This window comes from Accipiter gentilis, chromosome 1, assembly GCF_929443795.1.
Source record: "Accipiter gentilis chromosome 1, bAccGen1.1, whole genome shotgun sequence".
Classification (NCBI taxonomy): domain Eukaryota; kingdom Metazoa; phylum Chordata; class Aves; order Accipitriformes; family Accipitridae; genus Astur; species Astur gentilis.
In genome coordinates this window covers 16962816-16982606 of record NC_064880.1, presented here as the reverse complement: position 1 = coordinate 16982606, position 19791 = coordinate 16962816, and the positions used below count along the sequence as shown (strand labels likewise).

General features: G+C 44.3%; 2 protein-coding genes across 17 annotated transcripts in view; both read left to right on the top strand.

The window, feature by feature from the left end:
- Nucleotides 1–15528, top strand: part of UNC80 (unc-80 homolog, NALCN channel complex subunit) — a 135981-nt gene extending 120453 nt beyond the window's left edge. For 13 of the 15 annotated variants that reach the window (XM_049805750.1, XM_049805698.1, XM_049805743.1 and 10 more), the window contains 6 exons: nucleotides 1082–1220; nucleotides 3246–3302; nucleotides 9400–9481; nucleotides 10004–10115; nucleotides 11278–11489; nucleotides 12342–15528. In XM_049805750.1, the coding sequence (XP_049661707.1) occupies nucleotides 1082–1220; nucleotides 3246–3302; nucleotides 9400–9481; nucleotides 10004–10115; nucleotides 11278–11489; nucleotides 12342–12611 (872 nt within the window). In that variant the 3' untranslated portion in view covers nucleotides 12612–15528. The remainder of the gene's footprint in view (nucleotides 1–1081; nucleotides 1221–3245; nucleotides 3303–9399; nucleotides 9482–10003; nucleotides 10116–11277; nucleotides 11490–12341) is intronic. The other 2 variants (XM_049805786.1, XM_049805716.1) reach the window with 1 other exon arrangement.
- An 819-nt stretch (nucleotides 15529–16347) lies between these two features.
- On the top strand, nucleotides 16348–18718 carry RPE (ribulose-5-phosphate-3-epimerase). Of its 2 annotated transcripts, none has more exons than XM_049812586.1 (6): nucleotides 16348–16509; nucleotides 16651–16730; nucleotides 16861–17000; nucleotides 17315–17449; nucleotides 17608–17694; nucleotides 18148–18718. In XM_049812586.1, exons 1-6 carry the CDS (start codon nucleotides 16388–16390, stop codon nucleotides 18268–18270), a joined length of 687 nt encoding a protein of 228 aa, XP_049668543.1. In that variant the 5' UTR covers nucleotides 16348–16387; the 3' UTR covers nucleotides 18271–18718. The 2 variants fall into 2 exon arrangements, with proteins under 2 accessions (XP_049668543.1, XP_049668550.1); XM_049812593.1 differs by having other exon boundaries at nucleotides 16349–16498.
- Nucleotides 18719–19791: the final 1073 nt, after the last annotated feature.

Genomic DNA, 19791 nt, shown 5'->3' with positions numbered 1-19791 from the left:
GCCTCAGTGCCTCAATGCCTGAAACTCAGGCGCTTCACTTCTGTATTTGAGGACTGCTGACTATTCCCTAAAGACATTAAAGAAAAGGAGTGAAAATGTGTGGCTCAAAAGAAAGGCTTGTGCAGTTGAATTGCCTTTTGGGAAAGGACAGTTAGCCTGAAACTTTCCAGGGTCAGCCCAAATTTATTTTAGCTGGGTTCATCACTAAACACTGTACAATCCACCCAGTATTGTACTGCTGATACATTACTCAGATACTCGCTGTGGCAAACTCTGGTTTCAGCCTCAGATTAATTATGAGCCACTGTGTGGAACGATGAGTGCTATCTTCCTATTTGCTTGCGGCAGTTTTACCTCAACCCTGCCTTGACTTAATGCCACCATAAAATATTTCACTATATCAAAACTGGAAAAGGTCAAAAAGAAAAGAGAAAATTACACAAAACTTCCCCTTTGTTTGATTTGTTTATTTGTAATTAGAAGTTGTTCTGGTAAACCCCAAGACAGAGTCATTTCTTTCCAGGTACTTGATGTAATTTGAAACAGCACTGAAAATTTCAAGCAGTCCTGAACACAATCCAACTGTCTGCATAATTCAGTTGCAGTATGATGTATTTGAGTCAATTCATCCAATTTTTGGTGGCATTTTAAAGTGCATGTCCCAAAGGCTGTTAGAGGGTGTCAATTCTGCATTTTGCTGTTGTGTATTTTATCTTTTTTAACAGTGCTTTGCTATATCAGAGCAGCAGTTTATTTCACACCAGAAAAATGTCCAGTTACAACTTTTATGACAGAAAACACTGTATATTGAAAACAATTTATTAATCACAGGAATTAAGCCCTAGTGGAAGCTAAATTCCCCAAACACGTTTTCCTGAGAGCTGTATAAGCTGAAAGCATATGTCTTTCTGAACAGTGACGGTAAAATCTAATGGAATTACTCAAATTTGCAGGCTTGGGGTCTTGGTGAGTAAATGCTGGGTACACCTTTGGCATTCTGTTACCTCTTGACAACTTGAATACGTAGGTGGGGTACGGGGTGGTTGTTTCCTCTCCTTTCCTGCTTTTTCTTTCTTTCTAGATGACTCCTTGAGCATGCCCAGTGTGGTAAGTGAACAAGAAGCATACCTTATGGGTGCCATTGGGAGGAGGCGGTTCTCCAGCCATCTCTCCAGCGTGTCTGCACCTCAGGCTGAGGTGGGCATGTTACCCAGCCAAAGGTAACAACATAGGCTTTTCACCTTTCCCACTATATTAGAGAGCAGAAATGGCACAGATATATTATGTGTACATCAGAGATGTGGGATAGTAGAATCAGTGCCAGCATAGTGATGCTACATTCATTCATCCTGAAATAGTGCCGGACCAAGGATTCAGGGTTGAAAATAATGATTTTCCAGGATGATCTGTGTTGCGTAAGGTCCATAAGAACAAGCTGTCATCCATAGAAACCTTCCTCTTAAACAGTTTCAGAAACCCTCAGCACTATTATTTTCCTCTGCTACTACCGTGGATAGCAAAAAGAAAACATATGATTTTGGGGTTATGCATTGAACCAGGGGACTGTACACAATCTGTGTAGGGAGTGGGGAGGAATCCTGAGAACCTGGGAAGGGGGGGCAGAGGCATCCTGTTTGATTTACTTCATTTTCTTCCTTTTAGTCTTTGTCCTTCCTAGGACAGTAGCTAGCTCATCACAGAAACTGAATGTCAAGTTCCAAGATGGGATTTAATACTGTTTAAAACCAGAAATACACTTGTTGATAGAAATAACCTTGAATGCCTCCTGGTTAACATGGAGTGGTGAGAAAGATATTGGAATTTGGGAAATGTACATCTTTAGAAGATGTAGAGAGAAGTTTTACATTTAAATGTGATTTTTTGTCTAAGTAAGCAATGTTTATTGTTTTATTTGTCTGTGACATAGCTATCCAAGGATATCTGACAATGGACAGTTTAATTTATGTTACTTCCTTTGAACCTTTAAAGAATAAATTCTACATTATCTCTTGACCAGCCTTGGAAAATCAAACAACATTGTTCCCTCCCCAGTCTTGCTTGGAATTAAAGAAATAACCTTGGATACATGAAGGAAAAGTAACAGCCGTGGTACATATCAGCAGAGATAGGAGAAATGATTTACAAGAGAGAAGTTACACAGATTTTATCTGGGAGTTTTCACAAAAGGGCTTACAGGAACTCATTTGACTTTTGAACTCAACTGATTCAGTCCCTTTGTTTCTTGAAAAATTAATATGCAAGACTGCATTTTCCTCAATCTTTCACTATAATCTTCAGTGCATAAACTTCCTAAGAGTCACAGTTGACTGATAGCAATGTTTGCTTTGTACAATCCCAAGTCATGGTGATGCTGAGAAAAAAAAAGACTTTAATTACAACAGAGCTTTCCTCTCTACTTTTTAAGTACACAGTATACAAGGAGAATTGCTTTTCATCTGTGTAGGGAAAGTACAAGCTCAGCAAGCTTAGTCCACAACGTCATGCCCTTTTTAGTTATGGATGGTCTCTGGGCTTTCAGAATGCCTTACAAATGTAAACCAATTAATGTTAAGTAATATCATTATTGCTTTCCTGCTGGTAACCCAGCAGACTGCTTTCTTTCTTTCATGTTTTTCCTATGGGCTGAGAAGGCTGCTCCTGCCCAAATGGCTGAAGTGTAGAAAAGCAATGTAATTGTGTAGTCATTTGCCAGGATCCATGCCAGCTGTTTACTTACAGTTTCATTGCACTATGAGACCTTGTTTTCCAGATGTTTGTCCTTAGAGTGGTACCAGAAGGAGAGTAGTCTATAGCTCATGGGAGATAGATTAGCCCTCCCTCAGGAAGAACTGGCTCATGGGGAAGGGGGAAGAAAAAAGTTTTCTATGAAGTTGAAGTAAATAGAATCGAAATAAATGAAAATGCTGCAGGAAAATGGCTTTGAAAACAGTTCCCTGCCCTTATTTCCTGTGGAGACACATCCTACTGAACTTCTCAGCTTCCCAACTCTCAGCAGAAATCTCCATGTAGTGTAAACTCCCTCTAAAGACTGCTCCTGTTATCAGATGTTCTTTCAGCTCCTCTGAATCATATGTGCTGTTGAGCGTGCGAGACCAATTAATGTTACCGTCCTTTTTTTTTTACTTTTTTATTCCGTTGCTATCTTTTCCCTTGAAAACAGAGACAATCGCATGCTTTTTGCATTTTCTTTCCCTAAATTCTTAATCTCCCTGCCCCTCCTGCAGTGAACCTAATGTCCTCGATGACTCCCCGAGCCTGGCCACTGAGGGCAGCCTCTCTAGGTACAGTGTTAACACTACCTGTCTGTCAGTGTGTGTGCTGGGAAATGAGCCGTTTCCAATCTCCTCTGTCTTTTCCCCTCACCTTTTGTCTCTCTCTCCATCTCTGTCTCTTGTGGCTCATTGATATTCAGGCCTGCAAGTTAAAGGTGTAGCAACCCACCTTCAGTTTTCAGCTTTGATTGCCAATAACTTGGACGCTAAGGGGAAGGGGACAGAAAAAGCTGTAGCAAGTGAAATAGCAGTCTGGCTGGCTAGTCTCAGGGTTTCCCCTTGTTTAGCAATTGCTTGAAAGGCATGAGAAAGATTATCCACAAGGCATTAGCTGTAGCCTGTTATAAGCATTAATCTAGAGGCTTATATAAAACAGAGACATCTGTTTTTCCATTCATCTCACAATGCTGTCGCCACAAAAGACTTAATATCATGCTGTGTTCTTTAACATTCACTCATAAAACTAATTATGATAAGTCCTGTGGAATATAGTTCTCTGTGGATGCTTTACAGTAATTCTCATTAATTTTACAAAGTGTTTCCAATTATCAAATGACACCTTAGAAAGCTTGCAGGTGAACACCATTAATATATATTTAAAATTGCCCTGTCAGTGCTGGAGTTCAGGTCTAGCTGTACCCCATTACCCGTGGACAGGGGAGTTTGTGTGCAAACGCTGTTACGGCCATGCCCGTCAGATGGGTCAGGAGTGAGCTCAGAAGGGAGGTCTGTGCCTTTAACGGCCAGCTCATTCGTGTTAATCATCCTTGCTGTCCTGATGCTGTGCTCACACCTTTCAACCCATCCTCATGAGGTCGGAGAGCTGTCATTAGTCCCAAGGGCATCTCTGTTTCCTTCCAGAAGAACACAGCCCTTTATGTTGGCAACACGGAGGGTAACATGCTATTTCATTACTTTACCACACCAGCTGAAGATGTGGATATGTTGAGAGGTGTTTGTATGGATGGTTTCTATTTTGTTAGCTTGAGTTTAGATGTCAGTAGTGGGTTTTTTTGGGGTGGGGACAGGCTGCTTAGCTCCTTTGTTCATTCTTCTTAGCTGAGAAATGGAGAGTTTATCATTGGTGGTGTCACTGAGATCATCCAATGATTCATGGTGTCCTTTGTGTGCGTGAATCCTGCTTTGGCAGATCAGTCTCTAATTGGTGCTACTGTAGGAGTGGCATTAGGAAAAGACATCGGTTTGTTGGCAGGGGCAGGAATATTGTTATCTGGCTTTGTGATAAAGCAAAATGGATTGTATGGTCATCTGAGTGTGTTTGGGGGCCTAAAGAGAACAGAAGTCATTCAACCAAAGAATTAAGTGCTGTCCCTTAAGCAGAGCTAAAAACTCACTACACTTGAGGAGGATGACGAAGGAGAAGGTCCATATCCGAGTTAAAGATATAATGACCTGATACTGGGTTACATCAGTGTTGAATTTGAAATGTTTTGATCTTGTAAAGTGGGGGGAGTCACTCCTAATAACGGTGGTGAGGCTGAGGAATATGAGACAGCTAAGTCAACAGATGAGTTCAAATGCAATAATTTATTTTGAACCCTAAAATGTAATCAGCTGTACAGTGGGTTCCTCTCATTTCTGTCACACCAATTTTTGCTAGGGACCAGGACACTCTCCTCCACCCTGCTCTATGGTACAGACATTTCCTTAGGCAAAAAGCTTAACAGATGTAGTTGGGAGTCAGTTCTGTTGAGGTTTATTATTCTTTTCAAGGAGCGGGCACTAACATCTGAAGGAGGGGTGTCAGGGCTGCAAAGCCTTAGAAAGAATGAAGACACGGAAATACTGCAAATTTTTATAAAAAGGCTAGGTTAGAGTTCTGTGAGGAAGACAAGATGTTTCAACTGCATTGTTAAATGTGCAAATTGGATTCCTTCTCTAAAGGACAGAAGTAATAAAGCAGAGATTGTAGGAGCTTATTGTGCTGTGTGGATCATAGGACAGAATTGATGTGTTTTTATATTCAGGAACATTAGTTTTGAATAAAGCAGACTCGAGTTTTTCTTACATAACTTTGATTTCAGCTGGAGCACAATAACAACTGTTTAGGATTGCCTTCTGAATTCAAAAGCTGCTGTTTAGTCATAACTGACATAAAGAAATAGATCATATGGAGACTAGACCCTTATGGAAGGTAAGAGTTTTAAATAAATTAAGTAAATAGTGACAAACACAAAAAAGAATATCTCTTTCCCTTTGTTCTATTGCAATTAGAGCCAGCCATGTAGAAAAGCAGTGAAGATGGGAAAAGGATAGCATTTACGTGTTCAGAAGTAAACAGATAGCATAGGGTGGGTATGGGGTTGAGGAGCATATGTGTCCAGCATTGTGATTTGTTGTGGTTATAATGTGAGAGGGGAGGATATTTTCCCAAATCAGAAAGGAAGAAGAATAAGTCACTGTAATGGAAATCTGTTGCACAAACACATTTTCCTTTAATGTTTGTTGTTATGCCTATCTTAGCTTAATGGTGCCTGATAGGGAAAATCAGAGTGATTCACTTTGCCAGGTCAAGTGTAGCAGATCTAACACTGTCTGGACTAGGATGTGTCTGGGAATACAAGAACTGGAGTTCATCTACATTTTAACCCATTCTCCACTGGCCTTTGTCCACTAACACCCTTATTCAGATGTCTTGGGACACAAAATGTGTACGTTCTACTGTAATGGTGTGGCAAGCATGTACATCTTTTTAATAGACTTTTAAACTCCTTGCTTCCTTTGTCTCTGTTTTGTTTTCTTCTTTGTTCTTTTTCTTTTTTTTGGCTGCATGTATTCTTGTAATTCATGAGCATTACTTATTATAATTGCCAACCTGATGAAGTTTCTTTGAGTCCCCACTGTGTGACTGCACTGGCTGTCATTTCTTGTAGTGCTGGCAACATGCTTCCACGAAGTTGGGTTGGTTTGATCTTTTGCTCATGTGTCTCTGCCCTAACTATGTAATGGGAGTAACATTATTGTGAGGATAAAACCCCTGACAGAGATACTCGGAGGCTGACAGAGCATCTTTGTGTTGGGCAGCAAAACCTTCTGGTTTGTTATTCCCAAATAAATCTGTCTTATATACTGCAGAAAACCCCTACTTATCGATCACATTGCCACAGGGAGGAAACATACTGTCAGCTAAAATGGCATTTGATTCTCAATTAGGTCCTGCAGGCTGCCAGAAAAACAGTATACTCCCGGTCAGGTCTGGTAAACAAGAAGAGACAGAAAAGGAGGGAGGGATGGCTACACAGAGCCAACAGTCTGCCTGCCACACTAATTTTCACGGAAACAAGATCAGTAGCGCTGTTCTTTGATGTGAAAAGAAACTCTCCTAAACCCTCATGAAGTGAAAGGTTGTATCTGAAAATTCAGCCACTCATCTGAAATTTGTGGTCTTTTATGATTTTCTCTCTTTCCTTCCCTTCTTCAAAATTTTGGGATAGAATGCAAAAAGACAGCCACAGCAGGACTGTGCTGTGCACAGGCAGCTCTGCAAAACTCGGCTGCTCTCGGGTCCACCGTTTGCCTGCAATAGATATCTTCAATTTCAGCTCATGAGATCATCCCAAATTATACCAATTTATGTAATGATTCAGTACTGGAAGTAAACATCCCCCAGCTCACTAAACTCATTTCACTTATAATAATAGCCAGGCTGAAAATCCCAGACTCCAGCAGGAAGACACAAAGTCTAGCCTTTCTTTTGCTCACCTATTGTTTGTCTTCAGTGCACAGATTACTCCACAGGAATCGGTTTTTTCCTCATGTGTAGCCTCTGTGCCCGCATGCAGTCTGTGTACTCCCTTTATCTAAGGACTTTTTCAAAGTGTTTTCATGATGCATGTGAAATGGGTTTGTTTCACCACTATAAACAGTGTTTTGTACTGAATATAATTGTAGTCTTTCTGCTACAGACATACATGTCTCCTCACTCATAGAACTAAGAGTTACTGTTCCTTCATCAGAAATTGTAACAGTATTCTCAAAGCTAGTCCATTATTTTTTCAAGACCTTCTCCAGCTAATTCCTACTTAATTCATATGCTGGTAACTACTCTAAAAACTTCTTAAAATTTAGAAGAATAAGTTTTTATGTAATCCTAGAAACAGAAGATGAAGAAAATTCTGCAAGCTGTAATTTCAGGTAGTCTAGATCACAAATCTAAAGATAAATTTACGCACAGTCTCTTTGCTTTAATAAGGAATGATGTGTTGCTTTCAGGACCTACCTGAAAGCTGCAGTCATTGTCTGGGTCAAGCACACAATCCCACTAACAGGAAGTAACTTTGGAGACTCTGTTTATTCATAGGCGGGTGTCAATACCCTACCTAAAAGCTGAAAAATATGTTCCGGAGACTGGTGATCTCATTTGGAAGAGCTGTCTGAGGGAGAAAAGGACTCAAATATATCTTGTTTGTTCTGGCTTTGAGATTGCAGAAGCTTTTCCTTTTTTTTCCAAACCACTGCAGCTGTGGTGAGATTGCCAAGGGCATGCCTAGGATTATTAGGCTGTGGTCAGACAATCAGAAGAGAAACAGCTTCAGGGTCTTAAGATGTCTCTGTCCTTCAAGTTGCCTATTGTCACCCCAGTAGAGCTGGTAGAAGCACACGCATATGATTTAGTGCAAAGTCTGGTTTTAGTTTAAACTCATAAGGGAGGGAGGAATAGGACTTTTAGGTCAGGTAACCAGACTTTGACCTGAAGCAGACCAGGAGGCTCTCATGTTCTGTTCCACCAAACCTTCTAAGGACAATAACTTCTGCCAAAGCGAAGAACGAGCTGTTCAGGAGACAGAACATTTTAAGCCTCTCCACAGACATCCTCCATGTCTTTTCTGACCAGGTCCCTAGGTTTGTCTTCTTCCTCTGCTCCTGGAAGGTCAGGCGATTAAACATTCACTCTGTTGGTGATACTGAGCTCCTCCAGGGACGTCCAAGGAAAACATCTAGAGAAAAGAATGTTGTTTTCCTTTAGATTAATGCAGGCCAAAGGCAAAATGGATTGCAAACACTGAATCTTCAACAATCAATGCCAGATAAAGCTGCAAGTTTCTTAAATAGGATGTGTGGCTCAGTGGATTCCAGTCTGTCCCAAATAAGCAGCTGCCTGATTTATAAGTCCATCTTAAATGTTAGTTGCTATTGTAACCATGTCTCTCAGACATAGTTCATTCAGCTGAAATGTTTTGTGACCACTGTCTGCTAAATGACCAATTTTTAACTGTTTGGAGGAATACAGTGCTTTGATAAAAATGAGGGGAGGGTGGTATTTTTATATTACATAGATTAAATAGTCAGTTTAATTGTAGAATGAGATGGTATGTAGCCGAGTATGTTTTGTTGTTAAAGATTCTTTTCTGCAGGTTTTCAGATATTTTGTGCCAAGGTATTAAAACCAAAAAAGCTGTGTGTTTTTATATATATATATATATATATATATATATAAAAATAAAGTTTACGTTTACTTGTCTTTTTTGTTTGTTAGCCACAAAAAGACTTAAGGCTGCAAGTGTTGAGTGTGGGGCCTTGTTCACATAACTCATGCATCCATTCTGTGAATGGATCCTTTGTCACTTTGTGTTTGTTTTTTGTTTGTTGACTTAAATTGAAATTAAAACCAGATGACAAAATTGTGATGAGGCTGTGGAGTCTATTTGGGAGGAAAAAAATTAGCTTTTACAACATTGGCCTTGAAAAAGGAAAAGCAAACAAGAAGGCTTTTGAGCTAGGAAGCTGGTATTCTTGCATTTATTGATGTGGCAAAGGATGCAGAGAAGTGAGTGTTGCTCAGTGGGATGCATCAATCAATGACTGAAAACTGAAATCTGCAGTTATTTATATTTGGATGCTACCTGTGTGTGGCCGAGTCCTGAATGCCATGACTCCACCTTCCACCCTTTCCTAAGCCCCGGAAGCTACAACCCAACAGATACGTCCCCCCCATCCTTCAAAGACAGTATTGCTCTTTGAAGTGACTGTGCCATTAGTGATTGGTTTATTTATTTATTTATTTATTTAAGTCACGATTACCAGGACACCTGCTACTTATACAGGGTGCTTCTGTGCTTGGCCTAATGCTGTCAACATCTAACAGGGCGGCAAGTGTGCAGAGCGAGCCAGGACAGCAGAACCTTCTTCTGCAGCAGCCCCTGGGGCGGAAGAGAGGCCTACGGCAGGTGAGAACACGGGGAGTGAAGAAACCTTCTCTCCTTCTGTTTGAGTCAGTGTGGTTTTTCTCATCTGTGTCTGTTTTGAAATGATTTGTGGATGTGACACGTCCCATTTACCTAATTTGTGATATACCAGTGCAGTCCATTGAGTTAGCAGGAACTGTAGCACAAGTCGTAGATGTGAGGCCTGACAAATCCCTAAGAGAGGAGGGGCACTTCGTTTTGAATTCCCCAATCTTTTCCTCTGCAGGCTTTTTTTTTTTTTTTTTTTTTTTTTTTTTTTTAATTAAACAATGGCTGCACAATCTGCATTGTATTACATTCAGTATTGAAACTGAAAAGGCACAAAACACAAAAGTTCATATGAAGGAGATGTCTGAGCCATGGGAACCTTAAAACCTGTATCTGCTAAAAGTAGAGTGAATGGACATCTAGAGGAATAGACAACGATGATTGGTTCTCCTTACAGAGGAGAAGTTGTGTAATATGCGAACGTGCATCAGCCTAACTCTTTCTTCCAATGTTTAGCTTCGGCGACCACTGCTATCATGTCAGAAAACTCAAACTGAACCTCGTAGCCGTCATGGAGCTCGACTTTCAACCACACGGCGGAGCATCCAGCCAAAACCAAAACCTAGCGGTAGGGCAGTGCTGCATTTCCACAACCAGTGCTTCATATTTGAAAGAAGAAAATACTAGGTTGTTGTTTTAGCTTAAAAGAAAAGTTAGTATGTTGTTAGTAGCCTGTATTAAAGTGAAGTCCCAGCAGTTTTATCCTTTTTCCTAGTAAGTGGATAACCTGTCAGAAAAATCATCCCCTCAAAACACTGGTGGTTTCTCCAAACTGGTCAGTAAATTATCATGTCTCCTAGAGGTGTGCAGACTTTAGGGGACAGGTATCGTCTATTCAGGATGCCTTGTCCAAAACCTCCAGATGTGTAAGTTTTGAAGCTGCTATTGAGAGTAGTAGAAAGAAGGAAATTCCCATCATCTGTAAGCTTACAGCAGTGCAGAGCTTTAAGGGTTGTATATGGAAGTGAATATAGGACTGTTCTAGTCCATGTCATATATTTCCAGGAGTCAGCACTGCCAAGCAGAGCAGGTGGCTGTATTCTGTACCATCTTAAAGTGAGCAGTTAACTGTAGAGGAAACACCTGGAAGACCAACGTTTGCTTGCAAACCTTCTGGGTTTCTAACCTCTCAGCCAGGACTGTGCTGGGGCAACAGTGCTGCTGGAGATGTCTGAAACATAAAAGTTGACCCAAAGTAATTAAGAGCAGGAGCAGGGATAGCAGGTTTACTATCAAGTTTTAGTCTAGCTGTCTTCACTCTGTGCTGTTCTGTTATTCCCAGGTAGTGGACTCCGTCTGCAGGAATGGGGGGGCAATCAGCTGCCCTCTTTCTTTTCTCTGATTTCCTGCAAAACCTTGGGCAATTCCCTTGTATATTTGCATCTCAGTTTTCGTTTTTTTAGTTGAAGGCAGAAATGCCTAGCTCACATGGGAATTCAATTCAGTACATTCTTCTGGGATGGAAAGATGTTATGGGTAGTATTTATCTCACCAAGCCATGACAAAGGTAGGGTGACTAGTCTTCAGGAGAACCCTGATTCTTTCTGTGGCTTTAGGGTAAAAGGCTTTTAGATTAGACTCCAGTTAGACAGCTTATAAAAGATGGGATGAATCACGAATCCCGTCTTAGTTATAAAAACTCCAGGGATTCTCTCTTCTTTTCTTGTTGTGTTTCCCTTCCCAAATTGTAGCATCTTAATACTCAATTTTCTGGGCTTTCTACCCTTCAGCGGAGCAGAAGCGGTCGGTGACTTTCACTGAAGCCCAGCCTGAGGCAGCAACAGTCTCCTCAGGGGACCCGTCGACTCCAGCAGCCCAGCAGCAGGGCTGCAGCCACAGCAGCCCCCAAGAGACCAGCAAGCAAGAGCCGCTAAGTAAACCTGTGCTGACTTCCTCACCTGCCATTGCTGTAGCTGATCTCCACAGTCAGACCACTGGCCAGGTAACGTGATTGACGGTTTTACTATGTGTGTCTGTCTGCTGTTTCATCAAAGCTGCAGCACAAATTTATAGGGAAATGCCTGATGCATTACAGCACTACAATGAAAGCTGGCGGGTGAGTGAAGGCAGCAAACTCTTCTGTGTGTCTACCCTTTAGGCTGACTTTGCTGTCCAACGCCCTACTTTTGTAAACCATCCACTTCTAGATCTATGCAATGATTCTTAATTTGCAAATATGTTTCCTGCATCTTCCCTTTTCACCTTCCTGTCACATATAGTAGTCCTTCTGGACCTGCTCAGCAGGGCAAGTTTTCAACAGGTTTTTCAGCTTGCTCTCGGAGAAATGCATCCTTAAGGAAGGACTCCTTCAAAACCTCAGGACTGTTTTTAGCAAAAGCATCACATTTCAAAAGAAATTGCTTGTCCAACATTTTTCTGGTTGGACACCACTGAGAACAGTGCAGGGACAATCACAGTCATCCCTTCAAAACATCAGTGACATTGAGATCACTTTTGTATGCCCAGATATCTAGTGTCTTTTGGCGGTTATGTCCTTTGCCATGAACAAATAAAAGACACCCGTCTTGGGAATACACTGCAAAAAAATGAAATGAGGAAGCGTTAATGACTGAAATCAGATAACCTTTCTGATCATTGCTACAAATTTGATTCACCAGCAAAAACAGATCATTGTTAGGGCAAAATTTTAGGGATTTATAATCTGCAAGTGCCTGGTCCTTTATGGTAGAAAATATTTCCAAATGAGAAAATATTTTATAGATGTTCCCTTGTTTTTTTGCCTTTCTCCCTCCCACTTTCTCTAAGCCTGACCACTGGCTCTCCTCAATTGCAGAGCGAGGTACTTTCTGCTGAGAAGGAGAAGGAAAAAGAAGAGGGCTTGGAGTCCTGGCCAACAACAGCACAAAGCACCCCACCCACACAGCTCTCTGACACCGAGGACTATGCTGGCCTTGAGACCACCAGCTTGTTGCAGCACAGGGACACTGTCCTTCACATCAGTGAGGACAACGGGATGGAGAACCCCTTGCTGGCCACTCACTTCAGCTTCACGCACGTGGAGCTTGGGGAGACTGATGTCGATCTAGATGAATCTCACGTTTAACGCTTGGGGAAGTGCAGTAGTGGGAGGAGGCAGAGAAAAGCATACCTTCTCCTCTAAGTTCCCTGGTAACTAGTAACTAATTAAAACAAGAGCACTTTAGAAAATAGCTAAAGTAAATAGCTAACAGAAAATAGCTAACAGCTAACCGGTTGCTATAGACTGGCAAATTCCCGTTTGTGAAATCTATTTCAGTTCAGGGCAAGACCACAGGAACAGAGAATTTTTATAAAATTCTCAGGGTAGGGGTGTGTGGGCAAATATGTGGTCCATAAAACCGTGATCCAGTAGCCATGTACTGTGATCAGCAGCCTTGCTGGGTAAGGGGTCTGTTGTACTACATGAGAGAGAGAAGAGAAGCCTCTTCTGAGTTTGTGCCCAATTTATTTTTGTAGCATTTTTGAGAGGAGGGCTATATAGTAGCTGAATCCAAGGCTCTTACACCTTAGTACTGATAGTGAAAACACTGACCAAAAGTACCAATCTAAAGCTTGATTTTCACAAGCCTGGGACAGTTGTTTCTAACTTGCAGAGCAATGATAAGCACCATGGAGCAATGGCACTGCAAACTTTTGAGTTCTAGAGTTTACTTTTGTCTGTTGCTTTCATTCCACTCTGTAAGATATTGCCCTTGTTCTACAAAAATATTTGCTCTGTAAGACTAAATGCAGTACATACCATAAGAAGGAGTGCATGTGCTGTGCACAGATATAGATGGGCAGGGGGCCAGCGGTCTGCAGATGGTACAAATAGCCCACACTGTCCTGCTTAAATGTACTGAGTAATTCATCTCCACAGCTTAAAAAAAAACCAAGAAGAAACCTCATCTGGAATGTGTGGACCTTCTGGTACCTAGCAACTGCTCCACTGATGCTGTTGTATGTACTTACATATAGGGATTTAAAGTAAATATTTATATATGGTATTTTCATGTTCCTATATATATATATAAATATATATGTACATTGTAAACAAGAGATGGACATTGTAAGGCAGAAACTTGATGAAAGAATCTATTTTTGGCATGTTGAGATTGTATTTAAAAAGGTTCCATTTTATGTATGTAATTTTCATGGCCGCAAGTATTTGAGAGAGAGAGAGAGAGAGAAATATGTAACATTTATACGTAAGTGGAGATCCCCATGGGGGAATCAGCTGAAGTCACAGCTGAGTTATGGGCTATGCTGCAGCATCATGGAATTACACTGAAATGTGACTTTAGCCATTAGCCACTTATGGGCAAACTGCAAAAACAGCTGTGAAACAAACCATGAAATCATAAGCAACGCCCAAAGTTACCCTGTGCTTTGGGAATCACACACTGCCTTTTTCGGCTTATGTTAGAAGAACTAGAGTTTATAATCATGGCATTATTGTGCTGGGGAAAATATTCTAGCTCATCCTGAGAGTCTGTAAAATGTGCTAATTACCAGTTTGGCTCCCGAGGGCTTGTAATTTGGATGCACGCATCATAAAACAGCCTTACTGAGGAGACAGAATGATATCCTCCTATCCATCTCCCAAGAAAGGACTCGCATCTCTCTTCAACAGCTCTGAAATAGCTGCTTAAAATACTGCCATACAAACAACTGCCTCACTGCTGTAGCGCAGCATGCGGTTTTTACTGTTGCGTTGAAAATTAACCATATACCTGACAGCAGGTTTCAGCCTGCTGAAACCCATAGAGCCTTCGGGCTGTGCTGCTTGGTATTTGCCAAATGTTCACATTTGACGGGAGCTGTGCACACCAATCTGAGGAGGGAACTTGGGCACGTTAAGCCTCTGAAGATAGCAAAAGCCATCCTTCTCCCAGGCTCATGGGTGTTGAGCATGCTCTGCTGCCACAACAGTTTTGGTAGTGCACCACTATATATATATATAGGTGGTGCACTAATGCACCTTTAAAGTGTACATGGTTTTGTAAGAGAGATGGTTGGGTGAAGATGGCAGCGTCTCGGTCTGCTGCTCAATGGGCGTCCTGAATGACAAACCACATACTCTGCTGACCAACAACATGCCTGTACCGCTTCTTATCTCCTCAGCGCACAGGAGCCAGTGCCAGCTACCTATAGGAGACTGCTTTGGATTAAGCTCCTAGCTTGGAGGTCACTCAAAGAATTGCTAAATTCCAGATGTTAAGTTTTATTATTAAGACTGATGCACAAATGAGGAAAAGCTTCACTTTCAAATTCCAAGGTAGGCTGGTAGTCAGGTGGGGGAGGAGAGGTTTAGATGCGAGCTGAGTAAATGGCTGGGATAGAACACATACAGAATTTGTGGCGCATTTTATAGAGTGACCTTTTCTGCTGAAAATGAGAAGGAAGCATCTTCCTTGATGAAAAGTCGATGCCTCACCATGGTACTCCACTCTAATGATGACAAAATAACTGTGATTTACTTCATTTAATTCAATATATGTAATAAATGTTTCCATTCAGGTTTCCCATGGTCACCAATCAACCCACAGTAGTAAGCCATAGCAAGGACTAAAATGCCTCTTTTTAATGTCTGCCCTGCTAGAAATCAATGCAGCTTATAAATGATGTAATCCATAATTTAGTTTATTCAGGTGGCCGGGCAGGTGGTGTTGATTTTGTTGGATGGCTGTTGAGAAATGGACAAACAGGCAGACCAGTTGGTCTGTTTTCTCATGTGTTTTATTTTCCTATCGGTTGCACTTAATACTGTACTAATGAGGTGCATACAACGTACTTTAGCTGGTTTCGTGCTTTCCTCCACTCTCTTGTAACAGAACTGGTGTATTTCTGCTGTGAAAACAAAGGATGCTGCTTAAGTAGTGTTAGAGGCCTTAAGCGCATGTCATGTTCAACAAACGTCCAGGCCGTGTGAGTCTCGTCAGCGTGTCAGTCGGTCCCATTGCCTCAGCATATTTACGCAAACCTTGACTAAATACAGAGGAGTGTCGGCAAAAGGACAGAGTTCTGTGTGTCAGCCTCTTGCGCAACACCGCATCGGTCTCCCTTTCTTTGATACGCTGCGAGGCGAGGCTGTTTTGTCTCGGGATATAGACTGCATGCGTTAAAATTTACCCATCTCCTTTCAATCCTTGCCTTGCCGCAGCTCACCTGGCAGCTGCCGCCCCGGGCCCCCAGGCTGTGGTGGGGTGCGGAGCACAGCTGCCCGCAGGCCGCTTTCAGGGGCAACAATGTGTACTTTGTGGCAACTTAAAAGAAAAAAGACCTGTCAAAACCAGGGGGTTAGGGTTCTTCCCCCCCTCCTCCAGCGCAGGCCCTTTGCCCGAGGGTGGCTCTCCAGAGGGCTCTGTGCCCCCCTCAAACGCCCAGCGGGGCCTTGCGGGGCAGGCGGGGAACAAGGCTGGCGGTCTGCCCGCCCCCGAGCCGAAGCGGGCGGTGGGGCGCGGGGGCCGGCCCTTGAGACTGGGCCCCCGGCAAACGACTGTTGGGAACCGCCAAAGCCCCCGGCCGGGCCGGGCCCTGCCGAGCCGCTTCGGCCGGGAGGGGGTGGGGGTGGGGTGGGTGTGTCTGCTCTCCCGTGCCCGGACGCACAGCTTGCGGGTGGCCGGTAACGGCCTCACGCTGCGCGCTTTCTTTTTTCCGCGTCGGCAACGCGCCGGCCATGGGGCGCGGCCCCTGGGCAGGGGGGAGCCAGTCGCCCGCCGCGGAGCGTCCCCGGCCCGGCCCGGCCCGCAAGATGGCGGAGGGCGGCGCGGCGCGGGGCGGGGAGGGGCGGTGGCGCTGGCGGCCGCCCCTCCCGGCAGGCCGCGCGGCGGCGCACGCGTGGGGCGGCGGGCGGCAGCGATGGCGTCGGGGTGCAGGATCGGGCCGTCCATCCTCAACAGCGACCTGGCGGCGCTGGGCGCCGAGTGCAGCCGCATGCTGGACTGCGGGGCCGACTATCTCCACCTGGATGTAATGGACGGGTAACAGCCGGGGGCGGGCGGGGCCGGGCCGGGGTCGCGGCGGGCGGCTGCCCCCAGGCTGCGGGCCGGCGGGCGGCCTGCCCCGCCCGGCCCGGCCGGGAGTAACCTGCGGGCGGGCGGGTCTCTCTCTTGGGCCCCAAGACACTTCGTCCCGAACATCACCTTCGGCCACCCCGTCGTGGAGAGCCTGCGCAAGCAGCTGGGCCAGGAGCCCTTCTTCGGTAAGGGGGCTGCCCGGGACGCGCTGTCGGGGCCGGCCCCTGCGCTCCCGCCCGGCGCGGGGCGGGCGCCGGCCTCCGCCGCGGCCCCCGGCGCTGGCTGAGGGCTTTCGGCCCTTCTCCCCTCTTCCAGATATGCACATGATGGTGGCCAGACCCGAGCAGTGGGTGAAACCGATGGCCGTCGCCGGCGCAAACCAATACACCTTCCATCTGGAGGCCACAGACAATCCGGGGGCGTTGATAAAAGACATTCGGGAGAACGGGATGAAGGTGAGGGGAGTGTGGGCCCGGAGTAGCGGGCTGCACCCGGCTTAACTAACCACCCTGTTGCTGGCAGGGGAGGGCCCGTCGCCGTGGCATCGGGGGGGGGCTGCGGTTGGCATGTGCAGCCCTAGCGCTCTGCATGCGTGCAGCTGGTCTCCAGCTTTGGTTTAACAAGAGCTAGTTAGAGCAGCCTGTTCTTACCACGCTTACGCAGACACACAACTTCGTTTTCGTGGGAGCTTGCTCGACTGGCTGGAGCCAATCTTGTTGCCTTCGTGTCATCCTAAGGCGCACTGGGCTTTGTCTTGCCTCTCCTGCAGGTGGGCTTGGCGATCAAGCCTGGCACTACAGTCGAACACTTGGCACCTTGGGCCAATCAGATAGACATGGCTTTGGTGATGACAGTAGAACCTGGATTCGGAGGGCAGAAATTTATGGAAGACATGATGCCAAAGGTAAACTTTAGTTTCCTTATTTCTTGATCTTAAAGGTCATCACCAGCATGGAGCGAACGGTGAAGCGAATAAATCTGGTCTGGGCGTGTAAGAAGCTATAGGTAGCTGTAGCAGCCGAGCGTGGATCTCGGTGCCGACCTTTTCATACCATTTCTCAGGTCCAGTGGCTGAGGACACAGTTTCCCTCACTGGATATTGAAGTGGATGGAGGAGTTGGGCCTGACACCATCCATAAGTGTGCAGAGGTAAGAAGCTGAAGCATTCTTGGTTACTGTGTCAAGAGACTTAGTTGTCCCTCGGAATATGAAGCCTAGGAGGAGTTGCGTTTTGACCATTAGTTTTCAGAGAGAACAGTAAAGCACAGTTAATATCAAAATGTACACGAGGTCTAATCTTGTGCCTTTTTTTTAAAATAGTGGCTAGTGAGGCCTCCACTAAGCTAGAGAAGTTGTTTGTTTCTTGTATGTTCAGGTCAATAGGGGCAATGAGAAAGAAATTAGTGATCTGGGGAAGAGCTGTCTTCTGAACTTGGTTTGTGGTTTTAGTTAAAAGGTATGTATGTTACTTGCGTCCCACAGATAGCACTTTTTTGCCCACCAGCTTAGAATTCACTACCTCCGTCTGTGTTTTACAGCAAGAAAACTCTTTCAGAAGTGGATCTGTTCTGTGTTATTGAGTGGGTGTTTAATGTCTTTCAGGCAGGTGCAAATATGATTGTATCTGGCAGTGCTATTATGAAGAGCGCAGATCCAAGATCTGTGATCAATCTTCTAAGGAACGTGTGTTCAGAAGCAGCTCAAAAGCGCTGTCTGGATCGGTGAGACCTACCCAAGCAGTGTTCAAGGCTCTGTGCGTGCAGGAGAACCCTTGTTTCTCGTGCGTAAGGGAGGGCTAGATGAACATGAATTACGGAAACTCTTTGCTGCTGAACAGAGGAATCATTCCTTCGCTGCAATGAAGCAAGCAGCAGTGAAAAACATTCTGGCTGTCTTTCAGGGTTGAAAACGCAATGGTTTGAACCTGTCTCTTGATTCTGTGGAGGCTAATTTTATGGCACAACCTATAATGCTGACTGGATTGAACTAAACTTCAGTCAGTTTTTGCTTACTAGAAGAGTGTAGCATCACCACAAGCAATCTCTCTTGGGGAAGACTCTAATCAAACTGCCTTCTCCTGTCTGTATTTTGTCATTTGATCTGTGCATTCCTACAAAACTTTTCCAGTATCTGCATTAAACACCCCTCCCTTGGTGTGGTAAGTCTCCTTTAAGCTGTCAAAAATGTGTGGTTTTGGGAGTAATTCTGGGAAAAATGCAGTTTAAGAGGGCTAAAAAAAATCCCACGGATGCTAGTAATGTTCCTTTGTTTTGCTTTTACTGCACAGAAGGACTTGACCTACATAAGTCAAGCATCAAACAGGAAGTCAGTGCAACCTCTTTACCAGGCTACAAGCTGGGAAATACTGTCTCAATTTACCTTTCTTTCAACAGCCAGCTGTGTCTGAAATTCCTGGAAGTGATGGGATTCCATGGAAGAATGTTGCTTTAAAACCCTACAGATAGATAGATAGATAGTTAAAAAACTTTATCTTGTCCCACAGTCTCCTTGGTTTGTACAGATGCCCTAGTGAGTAAGAAAGACAGTGACATCCAGGAACCTTATCTGCTGAAGTGATTTCAGCGTATGTAGGCTGAAATGCCCTGCGTGGAGATGGCTCTGTGTAACGGCTTAATGCTCCTCTTGGTTATGAAGCCAGATACTTTTCATACCTTCAATTTTCTTGTGCTGACTTTGCAGCCTGGCCTGTTTGGCCACGTGAAAGGCAAGAGTTACAACCCACTAGAGGAAGACCCAAGCAGGTCATTTTAGATGGCCCTGTCTCCCATGGCTCTAATTAGTCCTTTAATAGTTCATGGTATGTTGCATGGTGTTTTTAAGTTGCAATTACAGAAGAAGGGTTGCAAAGGTCTGCTGCCCCAGGGGAACAGCCCAGAAGGCTCAACAAGCTGCAGCCAGTCCATTTCCACAAGGCCAAAGCCAAATCTGTTGACCTTGCAGCAAAGTTGGGCACGTGTTGCCTAGCAGATGGTGAGGCAGTGCTAGAGCTGATGCACCCCTTCTTCTAAGCCCAGGAGCTGCCAGCTGTCCCACAGAAAGGCCTCTGCTCTGCGGCTGTGGAAGGAGACAGCTGCAGTACAGCCTGGGTCACTGCCATTGTTAAGTAGGAGGAGGCAGGACTAGTTCAATCTAGACAAGTGTCTGAAATGCCTGAACTACTACTTTTTCCTGTGTGGTTAATTGTGGTTTAGGTGAATAAATGTCTTTGCTTCCTGTTTCCCCTTG

What these genes read in the sequence shown, in the direction of transcription:
- RPE (XM_049812586.1), top strand. Translation starts at nt 16,388, where the DNA reads ATGGCGTCGGGGTGCAGGATCGGGCCGTCCATCCTCAACAGCGACCTG. An exon ending in CACCTGGATGTAATGGACGG is followed by an intron (nt 16,510 to 16,650) that starts GTAACAGCCGGG and finishes TTGGGCCCCAAG; the next exon opens with ACACTTCGTCCCGAACATCA. An exon ending in GGGCCAGGAGCCCTTCTTCG is followed by an intron (nt 16,731 to 16,860) that starts GTAAGGGGGCTG and finishes CCCCTCTTCCAG; the next exon opens with ATATGCACATGATGGTGGCC.